General features: G+C 45.7%; 1 protein-coding gene across 2 annotated transcripts in view; it reads left to right on the top strand.

The window, feature by feature from the left end:
* Positions 1 to 20,929, top strand: part of LOXHD1 (lipoxygenase homology domains 1) — a 260,830-nt gene that overhangs the window by 131,595 nt on the left and 108,306 nt on the right. Inside the window, exons 1-6 of one of the 2 annotated variants that reach the window (XM_038744102.1) lie at positions 3,389 to 3,629; positions 5,692 to 5,846; positions 8,823 to 8,956; positions 14,684 to 14,841; positions 16,257 to 16,361; positions 17,177 to 17,233. In XM_038744102.1, the coding sequence (XP_038600030.1) occupies positions 3,389 to 3,629; positions 5,692 to 5,846; positions 8,823 to 8,956; positions 14,684 to 14,841; positions 16,257 to 16,361; positions 17,177 to 17,233 (850 nt within the window). Of the gene's footprint in view, positions 1 to 3,388; positions 3,630 to 5,691; positions 5,847 to 8,822; positions 8,957 to 14,683; positions 14,842 to 16,256; positions 16,362 to 17,104; positions 17,234 to 20,929 lie in introns of those variants that run through there. The other variant, XM_038744101.1, reaches the window with a different exon arrangement.

Below are 20,929 nucleotides of genomic sequence, written 5' to 3' on the forward strand. Positions count from 1 at the left end.
AGCTGACAACTGACGGAGCTGGGATTTGAACCCATGGACTCAGACTCCAAAACCTGTGCTCTTTCCACTGAGCCACACTGTTTCTTCACTCCTCAAGACCCTCCAGTGGCTGCCAATCCACCTCTACATCAAACAGAAGCTCCTTACCTTTGGAGATAAAGCCCTCAATCACCTTGCTCCCTCCTACTTCACCTCGCTGGTCTTCCACTATAATTCATCCTGAACACTTCACTTCTCTAATGTCAACCTACCCACTGTACCTCCATCTCCACGCCGACCCCTCTCCCATGTCCTCCCTCTTCAAGTCCAACAGACAATTACTCTCCTTATTTTCAAAGCCTTACGGAAGGCACATCTCCTCCAAGAGGCCTTCCCTGATGAAGCCCTTACTTCTTCTCCTCCCATTCCCTTCTTCAATGCCCTGATTTGTTCCTTTTATTCACCACCTCCCTCAACCCACAACACTTATATACATAACTGTAATTTATTTATTTACATTAATGTCTGTTTTCCCCCTCTAGATTGTAAGCTCATTGTTGGCAGGGAATCTGGCTATTAGCTCTGTTACTTTGTAGTCTCCTAAGCATTTAGCACAAAGTAACTGTTCAAAAAATATGATTGAGTTGTCATCCATCCAGCAGCTCTGACACTAGCCTGCTGGAGGACCTCGAGCAAATCACTTCTCTGTGCCTCAGTTCCTTCATCTGCAAAATAGGGTTTCAATACCTGTTCTCCCTCCTACTTAGATTGTGAGCCCAACATGGGACCCTATTATCCTGTATGCACCCCAGAGCTTAGTACAGTGCTTGGCACATAGTAAGTGCTTAACAAATACCATTATTATTATTATTATCATCATCATTGTTGTTGTCTTCCTCATAGTATTAATTAATTTTTGTTCAATTTCCATTTCCCAAGGAGCTTTAGTATTAGTTTTCTCTCTTGTCCCAAATAATTTTTATTTGAAAATTTTTAATGTGCATATGCCTAAATACATTCAAGATATAACGTTTTTAACAGATAATAATAATAATAATGACTATACTTATTAAGCATTTACAATATGCTAAGCACTGTACTAAACCCTGAAGTTTAACACACAAGATAATGAAATCAGACATGGTCCTTGTGCCACATGGGGCTCACAATATAAGGAGAAAGGGTATTTTATCCCCATTTTGCAGAAGAGGAAACTGAGGCACAGAGAAGTTAAATGACTTGCCTAAGGTCCCACAGCAGGCAAGTGGCCAAGAAAGGCCTAGAAGCTAGGTCTCTTGCCTCTGTGTCACACGCTCTTCCCTCTAGGTTAAAACGAAGTCTGTACATACCATTCATTTGAAGAAACCCAGTAGGTTTTAAAAATAGAAAAACAAAAAAACCCCTTCACACATTCTACTTTTATGCATTACTCTCTTAACAGACTCATATGTCAAGTTGATCTCATCTCTAAAATAGTCTATATTTCAATTTTCCCATGGTGACTAAACACCTGTCAGATTTCTCTGCAGTTCTCCCCTTTCCATTCAGTGTATTTCACATGACATTTGCCTTCATGTCCTGATTCTCGGCCTTCCAAATTCCTGAGTCTGATTGTTGGGCAGGTCATTGTTCTGGCATATCTTTGTTGTTTCCATGAAATGTGTTCTGGGACAGTTTATGCATTATTCCTCTTAATTTTATGTTCCCTTTTACAAGCAGAGTCTCAGATTTCATAAGCCTTTAAATAGTGATATGAGGGAGAGGCAGTTAGGCATGGTCATTCCTATTTTATAGATGAGGAGACTGAGGCCCAGAGAGGCCAGGGTGACAGCAGCTCAGTAGCAGGGCTGGGATTTGAAACTGTGACTCACACTACTCTTATTGTTGTTGTTACTGCTATTATTATTAATATCATGGTATTTAAGTGCTTACACAGTCCCTGTCCCACATGAGGCTCACAATCTAAGTAGGAGGGAAAATAAGCTAATTGAACTCCCATTTAATAGATGAGGAAACTGAGGAACTGAGAAGTTAAGTGACTTGCCCAGAATCACATAGCAGGTAACTGGCAGAGCAGAATTAAAGCCCAGGTCCTCTGTCCCCAAGCCTGAACTCTGTCCTCTAAGCTATGCTGCTCCTATTTCCATAATCTCTCCATTAGGCCACATTTTTCTCAGTGGAGGTGGGGCTGGAGGAGAGGCTTGGGGTGGGGGGCAATAGTAGTAGTAATAGAAATAATATTTATTAAGCACTTTATGCAAAGCACTCTACTAATAGCTGGGAGAGATTACACAGGTGCAAATTAGATACAGTCCCTGACCCTCAGGGGCCTTACAATCTTTGCAGGGGAATGCCTACAAAGGTGCAATATGAATGTTCCCACTTTGGGAATAGCAATCAATCATGTTTATTGAGCACTTGCTGTGTGCACAGCACTGTTCTAAGTGCTCAGGAAAGTACAATAAAATAGAGCTGGTAGACATTCCCTGCCCACAACAAGCTTATAGTCTAGAGGGGGGAGACAGACACTAATGTAAATCAATAAATTATAGCTAGAGAAGTGGCACTGCCTAACGAATAGACTCCAGCCCCACCACTTGTCTGCTGTGTGACCTTAGGCAAGTCCTTGAACTTTTCTGTTCCTCACTTACCTCATCTGTAAACTGGAGGTGAAGACTGTAAGCTCACTGTGGGCTGAATGTGTCCGCTAATTATTTCGTATTGTACTCTTCCAAGAACTTAAAACAGTGCTCTGCACATAAGTGCTCAATAAATACCAGTGATTGATGAGGAACATGGATTGTGTCAATCCTGATTTAATTGTACCCACCCCAGTGCTCAGTAAGGTGCCTGGAACTTCGTAAACACTTTAGAAATAGCACAGTTATAATCACTATTATCGCTATTATCATCTTTATCATCATAATTATTGTCATTCAATCATTTATTGAGCATTTACTGTGTGTAAAGCACTGTACTAAGCACTTGGGAGAGTACACTATAACAATAAACAGATACATTTCCTGCTCACAGTGTAGAGAGGGAGACAGGCATTACTATATATAAATTATTCTTCTTATTATTATTATATGAAGTGCTATGGGAGAATGAGCTTGGGGACTACCCTGGGGGTCCGGTGAGCCACTCTTCAGGGCATTTGTCTCTGCTTCGTTGACAGCTGGAGGCCGCAGACGTGGGGGAGATCTACAAGGTGCGTCTGGGCCACACTGGGGAGGGCTTCGGCAGTGGCTGGTTCGTAGAATCCGTGGTGCTCAAGAGGCTGGTACTGAAGGAGGTGGAGCCAAACCCCGAGGAGGAGAAGAGGAAGGCCAAGGAGAGGGAGCGGGTGAGGGAGCAGAGGAGGAAAGAGAGACTGAAAGCCAAGCAGCAGAGGAAGAAGAAGAAGAAGATGAAAAAATCGAGTGACGACGAGGACTCGGAAGCGGAGGGCTCAGAGGAGGAGGAGGAGTCTTCAGAGGAAGAGTCATCGTCGTCCTCATCGGAGGAGGAGGTGGAAGAGGAGTTTGGACCGGGGATTAAGGAGGTGATTGATGTGTACAAGTTTGAAGCCCACCGCTGGCTGGCCAGGGACGAAGATGATAAGGAGTTGATTGTGGAGTTGGAGCCGGCCAATAGGCCGGGCCCAGAGGGTAAGCTTCTGTCCGTAGTCTGTGGCCAGACTAGGGGTGAGGAACACAGTTCAGAGACATGTCTGGTGACCGAAAACTCCCCACTCTGGGGACAGGGGCAGTGTCTGGCTTTTGGGCTCCCCCTGCACTATTCTTTTGCCTCCTTTATCCCATTTCCCAACCTCCTGGCAGAGGAGAGTTACCCTCAGTCTCATGATCCTAGAGAAGCTTCTGCTAAATAATTATTGTGGTATTAACAATAATGATAATTGCAGCATTTGTTAAGTGCTCACTATGTGCCAGGCACTTTTTTAAACCATGGGGTGGGGAAAATCGAGTTGGACAGGGCTCACGGTCTTAAATTCCATTTTACAGCTGAGGTAACTGAGGCACAGAGAAATGAAGTGACTTTCCCACAATCACACAGCTGACATGTAGCAGAGCTGAATTAGAACTCAGGTCCTTCTCTCTCCTAGGCCCATGCTCCTATCACTAGGCCACGCTGCTTTATTATATGATAACCCCTGTACTAAGTGCTGAGATACATACTAGATCATCAGGTCTGGCACAGCCCCTGTCCCACATGGAACACACAGTCAAAGCAGGAGGGAAAACAGGTATTGAATCCCCATTTGGCAGATGAGAAAGTTAAGTGATTTGCTTAAGGTCTCACAGCAGTGTAATAATAATAATAATAATAGTCATAATTTTGGTATTTGTTAAGAGCTTACTACGTGCAAAGCACTGTTCTAAGTGCTGGGGAGGATACAAGGTGATCAGGTTGTCCCATGTGGGGCTCACAATCTTAATCCCCATTTTACAGAGGAGGTAACTGAGGCCCAGAGAAGTAAAGTGACTTGCCCAAAGTCACACAGCTGACAAGCGGCTGAGTCAGAATTTGAACCCATGACCTCTGACTCCAAAGCCCAGGCTCTTGCCACTGAGCCACGCTGCTTCCCCAGTGTAGTGGTGGAGTCAGGATTAGAACCAAGCTCCTCTGATTCCCAGGCCCATGCTCTCCCCATTAGGTCACACTGCTTCTCCTCTTTGTATGTGAGGCTGCATGGAGCACTGTTCAGAGTTGAAGGGGCATGGATGGTCCCCCACCCCTAGGAACCTGCCCCCCATGACAAGCCACCCCAGTGCAGTCAGAGTGGCTTGGATGAATGGAGAGAGGGACCTCTGTTTGAGGCCCCTAAAGCTGGGGCCGAAAAAGAGGGTCAGGGCCCAGGTGCTGGGGTAGATTAACTCCTGTGGAGGGAGGAAGGGGTAGGAATGCTGAGAAGGAGCATGGCCTAGGGGAAAGACCACAGTCCTGGGAGTCAGAGGACCTGGTTTCCAATCCTGGCTCCTCCACTCATTCATTCAACCGTATTTATTGAGTGCTTACTGTGTGCAGAGCACTGTACTAAGCGCTTGGGAAGCACAAGTCGGCAACATATACAGTCCCTACCCAACAAAGGGCTCACAGTCTTTTGTTCTGTGACCTTTAGCAAATCACTTCATTTCTCTGTGCCTTAGTTACCTTCTCTGTAAAATGGGGATGAAGTCTTTGAGCCCCCTGTGAGACATGGACTGGGTGCAACCAGATTATCTTGCTCCTACCCTAGTCTTTAGTACAGTGTCTGGCACACATAGTAAGTGCTTAACAAATACCATTTAAAAATCCCCAAACCACTGGGGACGGTGAGTTATGGGGGAAACGAGAGTTGTGGGAGCAAAGGAGGAGGGAGAGATTGGAAGAGGGATGTGAGGAGAGAATAGGAGCAGAGGCAGGAGGAGAGATGGAGGACCTTCTAATAATAATGATGATGATATTTGCTAAGCACCAAACATTGTAATTAGTGCTGGGGTAGGTACACTACAATAGGGTAAGACCCAGGCCCTTCTCCACTCAGGGCTTGCTGTCTAAGGGGGAGGAGGCAGAGGACCGTCCAGGCAGGAGGTTGCCTGGGGAGGACGTGGGCTTGGGAGCGAGCGTGTCGCAGTGGGCAGTCCACTCAGGCATGCGGCCAGTGGATGTCTAGGTCCCCGATGGGTCATTCCTGGGGTTCTGCTCCATCCCCATCCCAATATGTTTCAGACAACAGCTACGAGGTCCAGGTGATCACCGGGAAAGTGCCAAACGCCGGGACGGATGCCAACGTGTTCTTGAACATCTATGGAGAGGAGTACGGAGACACGGGCGAGCGGCCTCTGTGGAGATCTGAGAATATGAACAAATTTGAAGAGGGGCAGGTAATGCGTTTGCTTCCTGCCCTCCCCTTGAATCCTTTTCACATGTGATTGTGCAGATTTCAGTCTTTCAAGCCCATAACGTTGTGGTTATTCTTGTCTCATCTCTCTCAAGTAACTCACATATTGAATATGTTACTAAATCCTGTCAGTTCAACCATCAGAATGCTAAAATCTGCCCTTTCCACTTCATCCAAACTACTTCCACGTTAATCCAAGCAGTTATCTTATCCTGCCTTGATTACTGTATCAGACCCCTTGCTGACCTCCCTCCCTCTCTCTCTCTCCTGTCTCTCTTCACTCCAGTCCACACGTCACTCTGCTGTCCATGTTTCCCCACGCATCCACCTCCCCACAAAACAGAGATTATTTTCCATCGACTTTAACGTGCTCAGTACCTTGCCCACTCCTACCTTTCCTCTCTGCTCTCCTACTACGACCCAGCTTGCACACTTCACTCCTCTAATGCTAATCTTCTCACTGTACCTCAATCTTGTCTCTCTCACCGCTGACCTCTCACCCACATCCTGCCTCTGGACAGGAACACCCTTTCTCTTCAGATCTGACAATCACTCTCCCCACCTTCAAAGCCTTATCGAAGGTACATCTCCTCCAAGAAGCCTTTACTGACTAAACCCCTTTTTTCCTCTTCCCCCACTCTTTTCTGCATCACCCTTGCATTTGGATCTTCTCACTTTATTAACTCCCTCCCTCAGTGCCACAGCACTTAATAATAATAATGGCATTTTTTAAGCACTTACTATGTGCAAAGCACTTATGTACATAGCCATAATTTATTTATGTTAATGTCTTTCTCCCACTGTAGACTGTAAGCTCATTGTGGGCAGGAAAGCTGTCTACCAGCTGTTATACCGGCCTCTCCCAAGTGCCTAGTACAGTGCTCTGTGCACAGTGCATTCAATAAATACCATTGATTTGTTTATTTCCCCCTGCCCCCCAACCCTTCCTAGACCCAATCTCTCTCCTCCTGTGGGATCTCACATTGTTGCCAAATCTTGTTGCTTCTTCCTCCACAACTTTTTGTTTTTAATGGTATTTGTTAAGTGTTTACTATGCACTGTACTAATCACTGGGGCGTATACAAGCAAATCGGGTAGGGGCTATCCCACATGGGGCTCACAATCTTAATCCCCAATTTTACAGATGAGGAAGTAACTTGCCTAAGGTCACACAGCAGACATGTGGCAGAGCAGGAGTTAGAATGAAGGCCCTTTTGACTTCCAGGCCCATGGTCTATCCACTAAGCCACACTGCTTCCTCATGATCCACACCTTCCTTTCTATCCAGACAGCTACCATGACAGACCAGGCCTTGACTACAACCTGCCTTGACTTCCCTACCCACTGTGGCCCATCATGGCGGTCACTCTGTTCCCAGGATCATTTTTCTAAGGTGTCATCCTGCACAAATATCAGCACCCTTAAAATGCCTCCAATGGTCGCCCATTCTTCTCCACATCAAGCGGAAACTCTTGACTTTAAAGGCACTCAATAAGCCATCTCTCTCCTACTGATCCACTTTCTATTACTCTCTCACTCTTCATTGCTCTCCAGCTAACCTGCTTATTGTACCTTATTCTCATCTCTCCTGCTCCTGACTTCTTTTGCACATTCTCTCCCCTGCTTGGATCTTTCTCTCATTTTCCAGTTCAACAGATCACAGCTCTCCCCATTTGCAAATCAACTGATGATAAACAATGGTATTTATTGAGCATTAACTGTGGGCAGAGCACTGAACTAGACACTTGGTAGACACCTTCCCCACCCACAAGGAGCTTATAGTCTAGATATGCTCTGAAATCACATCTCTTCCAGGAGGCCTTCCCAAAATTAATTTCTAATCTTCCCTGCTTTCACCCCCACCCTATTGCCTGTTTAGGACTTGTGTACCATCTAAAGTATTCGAAACTTCCCCGACAATTTTGCACATATCTTATTTACCCTGTTTAATCCTCATGTCCATATCTCCTTTTCCTCCTTCTTTCTATCTGTAGCGTATGCTAGTGTCCATGCTAGATTGAAATTTTGATGGAAGGATGATTGTGGGTAGGGAATATGCCAACCAACTGTATTGTACAGTGCTCTGCACACAGTAAATGCTCAACAAATACCATTGATTAATTGATTTCAGGATCTCATGGCCTTGATGGAGGGAAATGCAGGGGAGGCAAAGGAATACAATTAGACAATATGATCTTCTAGTGGGCAAGGAATGTGTCTATCAACTCTGCAGTATTGTTTTTTAATTTTTTTTAAGTGCTTACTATCTGTCAAGCACTGTTCTAAATGCTAGGTTAGATACAAGTTAATCAGGTAGGAAACAATCGAGGTAGAAGAGAGAAGAGGTAGGGAGAATCCCCCATTTTACAGTTCTGGAAACTGAGTCCTAGAGAAGTTAAATGACTTGCCCAAGGTCACCCAGCAGGCAAGTGGTAGAGCAGGATTCAAACCCAGGTTCTATTGTACTTTCTCAAGCACTTAATACAGTGCTTTGCACACAGTAAGTGCTCAGTAAATACCACTGAGTGGAATGGTCTTCTAAATCATAAGCACGTTGTGCCCAGGGATTGTGTCCCTCAACTCTGTTTCTTCTCTCAAGAGCTTATTTTGGTGCTGTCTGCACACATCAACTGTCCAGTGAATGCCCTTGATTGATTGATTGATTTACTAATCCCAGGAGACTCAGACTTTAACATGAAATTCCCAGCATTTGTCTGGGGGCAGCAATTAGGGTGTTTTCCACCTGAGAGCTCTACCTTTGCCTTTCAATCAGTCAGTGGTATTTATCATTCTTTCAGTCATATTTATTGAACACCTACTGTGTGCAGAGCACTGTACTAAGCACTTGGGAGAGTACAATATAACAATAAATGGACACATCCCTTATCGGGTGCTTACTCTGGGCAGAACACATTGCATTGAGCTCCTGTACTATGCACTTTCCCGGAACTTTCTGCAGGTGGACACCTTTACCATCAATGCCATTGACCTGGGGCCACTGAAGAAGCTGAGAATTCGCCATGACAATTCTGGCAACAGCCCAGGCTGGTTTCTTGACCGAGTGGACATCACAGATCAAAACAATGAAATCACGTAAGGAAGGCCACTGGCTGGGTTTACAGTCCTCTAGACTGTAAGCTTGTTGTGGGCAGGCAATGTCTGTTTATTCTTGTGTTGTACTTTCCCAAGCGTTTAGTCCAGTGCTCTCCACACAGTAAGCCCCCAATAAATATGATTGAAAGAAAGAATGAATGAAAGTTTAATCCCGCTACAGACACGTGGCAGAAGAGTTCAATGCTCCAAGCATTTTCACTGCCTTATTGATTTAGCAGCACCTAATTTATAATAATAATAATGGTACTTGTAAGTGCTTACTGTGTGTCAAGCACAGTTCTCAGTGCTGGGGTAGAGACAAGCTAATTGGAGTGGACACAGTCCCTGTGTCTCTTAAACCCCATTTTACAGTTGAGGTAACTGAGGCCCAGAGAAGTTAAGTGCCTTGCCGAAGGACACACAGCAAACACGTGGCAGAGTCAGAATTAGAACTCAGGTCCTTCCGACTCCCAGATCTGTGCTCTATCCATTAGGCCATGCTGCTTCTCATCTTGCAGCCTTCTCCTAGCCCCATTCTTTCCTTCCTAACCAATCCCTACCATTGAGATCGGAGAAGCCCAACAGAGGTGGAGAGTGCAACCTGACATGGATTCCCCGGCAGATCCAGGAAAAGGCATTATGTGAGAAGCAATGTAGCTTAGTGGATAGAGCATAGGCCCGGGAGTCAGAAGGACGTAGGTTCTAATTCTGACTCCACCACTTTATTACTGTATGACCTTGGAAAGTCACTTCTCTGTGCCTCAGTTACTTCATCTATAAAATGGGGATTAAGATATGAGCCCCATGGGGGGCATGGACTATGTCCAGCCTGATAACCTTATTTCTACCCCGGGGGTTAGGACAGTGCTTGATACACAGTAAGCAATTAACAAATACCATAAAAAGAAAAAAAAGGTGGAAGAGAATGGCAAGGCGTGTTTCATTCGGTTTCCGTGTGGTGGGAGACAGAAGAGATGGACCCAGAGAGATGCAAAGGGAAAGCAAGAGACTGGGGCTAGTTGAGGAACAAGCAGATGGGGTTCAGTGAAGTTGGTCACCCCATTTCTTGGCATATCTTGGTCTCATGGTGAGCCTTCATCGCGTGGCTCTACGTGGGATCTGGGAAACCAGTGACTAGAAGGGATCAGGAATATGGATGCGGTGAATGAACTGTACAGCCCCTCCCTTACTGTCTTGAATGTTCTGGGTGATCCCTGGTGTATCTGAGCTTTTTAGACTGAGTGAGTTATAGTTCCATGCTTGGGGAAAACCTCCTTCTTAATCTGTAGTATTTATCAGTCAGTGGTATTTATTGAGCGCTTACTATGTGCAGGGCACTGTACTAAGTGTTTCGGAGAGTCCAGTACGACAGAGTTGGTAGACAAGTTCCTTGCCCACAATGAGCTTACAGGCTAGAGAACTGTTAGATGAGTAATAATAATAGTAATAATAATAATAGCATTTGTTAAGCGCTTACTACATGCAAAGCACTGTTCTAAGCTCTGGGTGGTGGGGGGCGGATACAAGGTGATCGGGTTGTCCCACGTGGGGCTCACAGTCTTAATCCCCATTTTACAGATGAGGTAACTGAAAGTCAGAGAAGTTGTGACTTGCCCAAGGTCACACAGCAGACATCTGGCGGAGCTAGGATTAGAACCCATGACCTCGGACTCCCAAGCCCGTGCTCTTTCCACTGAGCCACACTGCTTCTGTAGATAGACGATGTGGACTGAAATGGGGTGAAAAGGAGCTTTCTGGCTTTTACAGCTTAGAGGTCACCGAGTACCAAGGCGTGGACATTTCACCAGTTCTCTCACTCCCCTGGGCTTGGAATCCCCTTAGCATTCTTCTTGACCTCTGCTGCTTTCCTCCCATCTGTTGACAAACCTATCACTTCTTTTTTTCCCCCCTGCCTCCTGTACCCTACCCTTCCTCTTGATAAACACAGCTGTTCTGGGTTAGCTCCCCTCCCTCCCTGGGAATGAGGGCTGCTCTTATCTGAGGGATAAGATGACAGCTGTCCCTACCCTGGTTCCCCTTCCTCCTTCCTTCCCAACCTTCTCCTGCATCTCCCAAGCTGTGCTCCTGGGAAGACCTTGTGGGTGAGTGGAAGGAGTCAGGCAAAGGGGCTGACTCCTCGAAGCTCCAACTGTTGATGCTCCAGACATTGCTGCTTGAATTAAGCCAAAGTAATCCAAGAGGGGACGTGGCCCAGTGTGAACCCCCTTCCCCACACCAGCTCCGTGCCCTTCCCAGTGAGTGACCCCCACTGGCTGGTGACTAAGGTTGCCCTCTCCATTTGCCCTGAGGGTAAATCTGCCCCCTCTCCCCTTGCTCCAACCCCCATCTTGTTACCATCAATCCTTGTTGCTGCTGCTAAGGACGTATTTTTAATGGTATTTGTTAAGCACTTACCGTGCGCCAGCCACTGTACTAAGCACTGGAGTAGATGCAAGCTACCCAGTTTGGACACAGTCCATGTCTCAAGTGGGACTCACAATCTCAATCCCCATTTTACAGATGAGGTAACAGAGAAACAGAGTCACACAGTCGATGCGGAGGAGCAGAAGTTAGAACCCAGGTCCTCTGATTCCCAATCCGGTTCTCTTTCCACTAAGCCAAGCTGCTCCTAGATGTAGTTCTAATCCTTTATTCTGACTACATTGCTCTCATCTTCTCAGCACTCCAATGGCTCCACATTGGTAATAATAATAGTTGTTGTTATTATTGTTAGTATTAGGCTCTTACCATGTGCCAAGCATTGTGCTAAACCCTGGAGAAGATGAGGAAGCCTGATGATAACAATGGAGTGACAAATTCAACAATTCTATGAAAAATACTTTGCCTCTCAAATTCCTTGGTGCCCTTCTGATTTCTTTGGAAGTCCCTTTCATCCAGTCACCCATTATCTGTGTTTTACCATTAGGACCAGAACTGAGGAAGGCTACCCTTTAACCAACTGAGAAGCAGCGTGGCCTTGTGAATAGAGGACAGACCTAGGAGTCAGAAGGACCTGGGTTCTAGTCCCAGCTCTGTCACTTGTCTTCTGTGTGACCTTGGGCAAGTCACTTCACTTCTCTGTAAAATGGGAATTGGGACTATGAGTCCCATGTGGGAAATGGACTGTGTCCAACCTGATGACTTTTTTTTCTATCCCAGAGCTTAGAATAGTGCCTGGCATGTAGTAAGTGCTTAACAAGTAGCATTAAAAAAATCATGCTTCCTCTTTGCTTCCCTTGTCTCCCTTTATTCCCTGGCTCCATCAACATCAACCCAGTCACTAGGTTGCCCCTAAAATCCATCCTGCCTCCCAGAAGACTTTCCTGAGTCCCTGAAATACCCCCTTGGACATTCCCCAGAGCAACTCAGCTGACCCTCTCCAGGCCGTGGAAAACCTTTGGCATTCATCCTCCTTGGCTCCCGCCTCTAGGCTTCACAGATGGATACCCAAGGGCGCCAGAAGATGAAAGTGACTTTTCTAAGACCGCAATTTTCTAAGACGATGGGGGAGCAATTCCAACCAGGACCCACACTTTTCTGGCTCCAGCCCCAGATCCCAGCTGCCTTCCACTCTCTGCTGAGCTCCTCTTCTCTGCAGCTGAGGGACAGCTCTGGCTCCCTCACTACTGAACCCTCAAGGAGATGGATGGCTATCAAGGAGAGAGAGGTTATTTAAACCTACTCTGACTCTCTGAAAGCTGTTTTCATTCAAACAGCCAGGTGTGGGCTTGGAGCAGGAAAGAATGAGAAGAAAAGGCCTGGATGGTGCATTGATTTGCAATTCAATAATAATGAACCTTTTTAAAGGCATTTCACTACTTTTTGGTGGTAGGGGGGAGCCTGGAGAGGGAAGGAGGTGGTTTAAATCGGGCTCTGTTTGGAAAGATTGTGGGCTATTAAAGGGGCTTCCCTACAAGCTGCCCTACTCTGTGTTAGTTTCTCTAGGTGGGTGAGTGGATGGATAGGGTACAATGTGGAAAGGAAGTTAGGCAGGAAGAAAAGTAGTGGGTAGGCAAGGTAAGTAGGAACATAGGAGAATGAGCTGGACTCTTTAAGGAAGCAGAATTAACTCTTCCAGGCTGCTGGACGTGACTGAAAACATTGGCCTTTGCACACATAGTAAACCCTCAATAAATACCATCGATTGGTTGAGTGATAAGTCAATTGGGCTACAGCCCACCATTTGAAAACAGTTTTTAAAACAGTGCAAATGGTCGTTTGTCTGGATTCAGTCCCTCCTTGGATCTGCTCCCAGATTCTTAGCCCTCTCACTGGGAAATGCGGGGGTGGAGTCTGACAGAACCATTTCCCTGCCTGGGTTTACTAAATTAAACTGGGAGTTAAGCTCCCCCAACCCCCACCCCCACCCACAAAAAAAAGCACCTTAGTAACTACCAGAAAGCACCTCAGTAACCAGTCAGAGGTCTGGGTGCTTGGTTTAGAAAATTAACCACTCTTCCTTAGTTTCCTGTACTTTCAAATGGTGTGTAGAGGGGTAATAATCCTGGGCCCCACCATGCTGCTTTTCAGGAATATTGGGAGAATAAAATAATCATTATGATGATAACTGTGGTATTGGCTTCTCTGCCAATTGTTTATGTAGCTTTGTTACTTTTCTGTGCCTCAGTTTTCTCAGCTATTAAATGGGGATTAAATTCTACTCCTTCTTACTTAGACTATGAGTCCAAAGTGGGCTAGAATCCACCCTTTTCTCTCCAAACAGCCACCAGCCTGGCCCAAGCACTGGTCATTTAGCCAGCTAGACTACTGTAATAACCTATTTACCAGCCTCCCTGCTTCCAGTGTCCTCTCTCTCCACATGACATTTGACTCTGTGGACAGATTCTCCCCCTCACCCCCCCTTAGTAATAATAATAATTGTTTGTTATTTATTATTATTATTGCATTTGTTAAGCACTTACTATGTGCAAAGCACTGTTCTAAACACTGGCGTAGATATAGGAACTGGCACATGCTCTTTCCATTAGGCCATGCTGCCTCTTATTGTTAAGCAGCTTTGTTAATATTAGTTATCTTCTTGTTAGCACTACTACTAGAGCATGGGTTCTAGTCCTGGCTCCACCATTTATCTGTTGTGATGTTGGTCAAGTCACTTCACTTCTCTGGGTTTCAGTTCCCTCATCTGTAAGATGGGCGTTAAGATTGTGAACCCCACACAGGACTTGGACTGTGTCCAACCTGATTAGCTTGTATAATAATAATAATGGCGTTTATTAAGCGCTTACTATGTGCCAAGCACTGTTCTAAGCACTGGGGAGGTTACAAGGTGAACAGGTTGTCCCATGGGGGGATCACAGTCTTAATCCCCATTTTACAGATGAGGAAACTCAAGCACAGAGAAGTGAAGTGACTTGCCCAAAGTCACACAGCTGACAATTGGCAGAGTGGGATTTGAACCCATGACCTCTGATTCCAAAGCCCGGGCTCTTTCCGCTGAACCACACTGCTTCTCTTCTCTTGTATCTACCCCAGCACTTAGTATAGTGCTTGGCACATATTAAGCCTTAATGAATATCATTAAAAAAAGAAATGGTTCTTTTCTGGAGAACCACTGATGTGGGTGTAGGAATCTGACTAAGAAATGGATCTAAGCAACGGGTTACGGCCAGAATGACTCATCCCTGCAACCCTGGACTTTTAAGAGGAAGAAAGACTTTCCAGGATGGGGCATTGGCAGCTGGTAGACCCAGATCTTTCACCTTGCAGGTACTATTTCCCCTGCCAGCGTTGGCTGGCGGTGGATGAAGATGATGGCCAAATTTCCAGGGAGCTGGTCCCCGTGGATGAAGCCTTCGTACTGAAGGATGAAGAGGAAGAAAGTGGGGATGACCCAGGTCTAGCTAAGCTGGGCCTGGAGCAGAAAGGTGCCCACTGTCCCTGGGTTGATTTCTTCTGGTCTGCAGGGCAGAAAGGACAGGTTATGGCTGGGGTCCTGTTGGGGAGTGGGCGGAGAGCCTTCTTTTCTGGAAGGTGGCTTTCAGGGGTCTAGGAGTCAAAATAATAATAATGATAATAATGATGATAATAATGATGATGGTATTTGTTAAGCACTTACTATGTGCCCCTAGATCTGCCACCTGCTTTCTGTGTGACCCTGGAGAAGTCATTTCACTTCTCTGGGCCTTAGTTACCGCATCTGTAAAATGGGGACTGATTGTGAGCCTCAGGTGGGACAGGGACCGTGTCCAATCTGATTATCTCATATTTGATTATCTCATATCTACCCCAGCGCTTAGTACAGTGCCTGGCACATAGTAAGGACTTAACAAATATCATTTAAGAAAAGCTTAAGTGGCTGCTTGAGTCACTGCTTTCCATCCTCTTGATTCATCATCACCATCAGTGGTATTAAGTGCATACTGTGGGCAGAGCACTGTACTAAGTGCCTCGGAGAGGACAGTACAAGAGAGTTGGGCTGGGATTAAGGCACAGGAATGGTTCTGCCGCAAGCCCACTCTGGGACCACACTCCCTCTCTAATGGGAGGAGAGGACTCAGCCTCAGGCAATAATATCTGGGTGGGAGACCAGAGGGTCTCTGACATCTGCAAGTGTGTTCCCAGCCAAGAGCCCACCTAGCCCATTACCTACAAGCAAATCTCCGATTTCGAGGGCTGCCAAACTGGGATGTGAGGACCCACTTTCCCCAAATGACTGTTCCTGCATAGATGTCTTCCTTCTGCCCTTCCTCAGACTCCTGCCCCTCCACTCATATATAAATCAACACCAGGCTAATTAGAGAAGTCCATTCCCAACTCCTTCCACATCCCCTCTCCTGTTGCCCTTTCTCTTGGTTTACCTCAATTTGCTTCCCTCCATCCATCAGGGCCCAGGGAAGTTTGTCTGCATGTCCTTGAGCCATAATGGATGGGGTCAGGGACCCCCGAGGATGTGGACACCTTCAGGGCCTGGAACTGGTGCTAGATTGTCAGCTCATTATGGGCAGGAAATGTTTCTGCTAATTCTGTTGTATGTTACTCTCCCAAGTGCTTAGTTCAGTGCTTTGCACACAGTAAGAGCTCAGTAAATACCTTTGATTGAGGGAAGGTGGCCAAGAAAGAGGAACAGAGGAGGGAGGCCCTCTGTTGTGGGTGGGGGGGAAGGCAATCCCATAGGTCAGTCCTCCTCTGTTTCTCTAAGAGATTTGCTCTGTGGGCATCCACTCACCTTGCTGTGTCCCGCACATGCCTGCCAACTCCCTTGCATTGTATTCTCCCAAGCACTTAATACAGTGCTCTGCACACAGTAAGTGTTCAATAAATACCATTGATTGACTGGCAGATAAATCAACAACATACACGGTGTCAGTGAAGACAGGGGATAAGAAGAACGCAGGAACGGATGCAAATGTCTTCATCACGCTCTTTGGCACGGATGACGACACGGGTAAGCTCAGAGAACTCCTGTGGTGGTACCAAGTTAGGAAGAGGTATTGAATTTATTTTGTGTCTTTGGGAGGGCAGTGGAGGGAGGTATTGTGAGAGATTTTTACAGACCCCTGAAATTCCAGGGTAGGATGAGACCATCTAGTTCAACCCTCTCTGCTTAATAAGCAGGATTTTGCTTATACCATATCAGAATAATAATAATTATGGTACTTGATAAGCACTATGTGTTAAGCACTATTCTAAACTCTGGGATTGGTACAAGATAGGTCGGACATGGAGCTGGTCTCTCATAAGGCTCACAGTCTAGGAGGGACTAGGATTTAGTCCCCGTTTTACAAAAGAGGAAACTGAGGTACAGAGGGGTTGACTTGCCTGAGGACGCACAGAAGACAAGTGAGGGAGCTAGGATGAGAAACCCGGTCCTCTGACTTCCACACCCGTGCTCTTTCCCCTAGGCTTTCCTCTTCCCTTTCATTTCTCCAGAGATCAATACCACCGAACCCTCCTTTTAATATACTAGACGATCCCCTTCCAACTTTTAGCACCATCTTGAGAATAGCAACTTGTCCAGAATCAATAATAATTCCTGTCAGGAGAGTGAGCATGATGAGGAATGTAAATCCGATAGCCTTTATTGCTTGATGTCTCTCCTGAGGGGGCTGGTGAAGAGGTGGGGGGAAAGAGTGGGTTGGAAAAATTTGTGTATTTTCACTTGTCAGTCTGAGTAATTCACCTAAACAGGGTTAACCCTTCTAAAGTCCTCCAAGACCAACAAAAACAAGTTTGAAAGGGGGAAGATTGATGTTTTCACAGTGGAGACCGTGGATCTTGGAGAGCTGAGGAAAATAAGAATCGGACACGACAGTATGGGTAACATTTTCTTTTTTTTTAAATGGTATTGTTAAGCACTTGCTATGTGCGACCATGTCCAAACAAGCATTTATCCTATCCCTACTCAATTACTATGCCAGCCTCCTCCTGACCTCCCTGCCTCCCGTGTCTCCCCACTCCAGTCCTTATCTTTCCACCCAAACCCTGTCCTTCCCCTGATATTCCCATCACTGTAGACAGCACCACCATCCTTCCTGTCTCACCAGCCCATAAGCTTGGCACTATCCTTGAGACTCCTCTCTCTCATTCAACCCACATATTCAATCTATCACTAAATCCTGTCAGCTCAACCTTCATAACATAGCCAAAATCTGCCATTTCTTCTCCTCCTCCCCATCCCACTGCCCTACCTCCTTCCCCTCCCTACAGCACCTGTATATATGCTTGTACAGATTTATTACTCTATTTATTTTACTTGTACCTATTTACTATTCTATTTATTGTGTTGATGATGTGCATCCAATATTTTTCTATTCTGATAACTCGACACCTGCCCACATGTTTTGTCTTATTGTTTGTCTCCCCCTTCTAGACTGTGAGCCCAGTAGGGACCGTCTCTATGTGTTGCCAACTTGTGCTTCCCAAGCGCTTAGGACAGTGCTCTGCATAAAGTAAGTGCTCAATAAATACAATTGAATGAATCCAAATTGCTACCCATTAATCCCAGTGTTTATCCCATCCCTCTTTGATTATTGTATCAGCCTCCTTTCTGACCTCCCTCCCTCCTGTCTCTCCCCACTCCAATCCATACTTCACACTGCTTCCTGGATCATTTTTCAATAAAAACGCTCAGTCCATATTTCCCCACTCCTCAGGAACCACAAGTGGTTGCCTATCAACTTAAGATCAAACAGAAAACCCTTACCATCGACTTTAAAGCACTCAATCCCCTTGCTCCCTCCTACTCACCTCACTATTCTCCCACTACAACTCAGTGCTCACACTTCACTCCTCTAGTGCCAACGTTCTCACTGTACCTTGATCTCATCTATCTCGCCTCCGGACTCTCATCACATCCTGTCTCTGGCCTGGAATACCCTCCCTCTTGATATCTGACGGACAGTTACTCTCCCCTGTTTCAAAGCCTTATTGAAGGCATATCTCCTCCAAGAAGCCTTCCCTGACTAAGCCCTCTTCCTTTTCTTTTTCTTTCTTCTGCCACCCTGATTTACTCTCTTTATTCATTCTCCCCTCTCAGCCTCACAAGCACTTATGTATGCATCTGTAATTTATTTATGTATATTAATGTCTGTCTCCCCCTCTAGACTGTAAACTCATTGTGGGCGGGAAATCTGTCTGTTACTTTGTTACATAGTATTCTTCCAAGCTCTTAGCACAGTGCTCTGCACACTGTAAATGCTCAATAAATACAATTGATTGATTGTCAATCTCATTTACTGAGTGTCTACTACACTACATTACTGTGTCCATAGGAGAGTCTAGTAGAACATGATCCCTGCCTTCTAGAAGATTGCAATCCAGCTGGGTAAGCAGACATGAATTACAGATTAGAGGAAGCAAAAGAGTATAAAGACTGTATATCAATGCTTTGGAGATACAGGCAGCAGGGTGAAGCATAAACTACAGAGGGGGAAGAACTGGAGGCAGGGAGATCAGTGAGGAGATTGAAGCAGCAGTCAAGCCAGGCTATTACAAGGGTCTGAACCAGTGCAGTAGCCCTGTGGATGGAAAGGAAGGAGCAGGCTCTTGAAACATTTTGAAGAACTGACAGGATTTAGTGACTGGAAGGGAGAGGGAAAAGTCAAGGACAATGCCATGATTGCTCATTCAAGGGATGAGGAGAATGGTGATGTTGAACGTGATGGGAAAGTTAGGTGGAAGAGGGGATTTGTATGGGGAATGAGATGAGTTAAATTTTTGACATGTTGAAACTTGTTGAGAAACAATTTAGCCTAGTGGAAAGAGCCCGGGCCTGTGATTCAGAGGACCTGGGTTCTACCAATTTGGCAGTTGTCTGCTATATGACGTTGGGCAAGTTAACTTCTCTTTGCCTCAGTAACCTCATCTGCAAAATGGGGATACCTATTAGCTCACCTACTTAAACTGTAAACCCCAAGTGGGGTACAGTCCCCATACCCATGGGACTCACAGTCAAGTAGGGAGAACGGGTGTTGAATCCCTATTTTACAGTTAAGAAAACTGAGGCATAGGAAGGCCTCACAAGAATATGCCTCACAAGTTTCACATAGTAGACAAGTAGCAGAAATGGGATTAGAACTCTGGCTCCCAGGACAATGCTCTCTATCTACTAGACCGTGCTTCTTCTCATGTTGGAGAAAGAGTGGTCTTAGTGGTGTGAATGGGGTGGAAACCAGATTACAGAGGGTCAAGAAAGGAGCTGGAGGAGAGGAAGTGGGGGCAATGGGGATCTACCACTTGTCTAAGGAGTTTGGACAAACATTGGGAAGAGGGAAATGAGGATACAGTTTTGTTTTTTTATTTTTTTAATGGTATTTAAGTGTTTGCTAAATGTTGAATATTGTTCTAACTGCTGGGATAGGTATAAGTTAAGTTGGACACAGTCCCTGACCAGCATGGGGCTCACAGTTTAAGTAGGATGGAGAACAGGTATTGAATTCCTATTTTATAGTTGAGGAAACTGAGGCACAGAGAAGTTAAGTGACTTGTCCAAAGTCACACAGCAAGCAACTGTCAGAGCCGGGGTTAGAACCCAGGTTCTCTTGATTCCCAGTCCTGTGGTCTCTCTATTAGGCCATGCTGCTTCTCTACTTTCTCTGACTGTAAAATGGTAATGACACAGTGCACTCTCCAATTAGAATGGGTAACTGAAAGAGCTGAGAATCCAATTTACCCCATTTTACATCACTATCTGAGGATTCACTCCCATCCATACCTCACTCAGCTTCCTGGATCATCTTTCTAAAAAAAAGTTCAGTCCATGTTTTTCCCCACCCCTCAAGAACCTCCAGTGGTTGTCCATCCACTTTCACATCAAACAGTAACTCCTTACCATTCCCTTTAAAACATTCAATCGCCTTGACCTCCTAATTCCTGTGACACCAACCTACTCACTTGGATTTACTCCCTTTATTCACCCCACTCTCAACCCCAGGGCACTAACACAAATACTGGTAATTTATTGTAACATCTGCTCCCCCTCTTGATTTTTAAGCTCCTTGTGGGCAGTAACATGTCTACTGATTTGGATGTATTGCATTCCCCCAAGCACTTAATACAGTGCTCTGCAGACACAGTAAGTGCTCAATAAATATGACTGATTGACTGAATGATTTCCAGTTTACCTAGCAAAGTTGTGTGCCTTTCCTGACTGTTCAGATTTCTGGCTGGAGTGTGCAAAGCAGAGGAGGGAGTTGAAGTGGGGTTGGCGAGGGATTGACTGGGAATTCAAGGAAGCCACCTAGAGCAGTGGGCAAGGAGGAGGAAAACCCCCTGGCAATCCAGAATAAGGCAGGGAGAACATCCCAAACTCTCATGGCTAATCTGGGGGAAATAGAAGGATTATTGTAAATGTACAGTGCTTTCAACCTTTGGGAGTAAGGGACTGTGATACCAAAAGTGTATGTGACTGCAATTTAACTTTGACTCTCTGGTCCTCAGCTCCCAAGGTTCCCAGGCCCCTGGGACCTCTTGTGGAGATGAAAACAACCTACCTCCCAGATCCCCAGAGGGGAG

The sequence above is a fragment of the Tachyglossus aculeatus genome, chromosome 3 (genome assembly GCF_015852505.1).
Source record: "Tachyglossus aculeatus isolate mTacAcu1 chromosome 3, mTacAcu1.pri, whole genome shotgun sequence".
Taxonomy (NCBI): domain Eukaryota; kingdom Metazoa; phylum Chordata; class Mammalia; order Monotremata; family Tachyglossidae; genus Tachyglossus; species Tachyglossus aculeatus.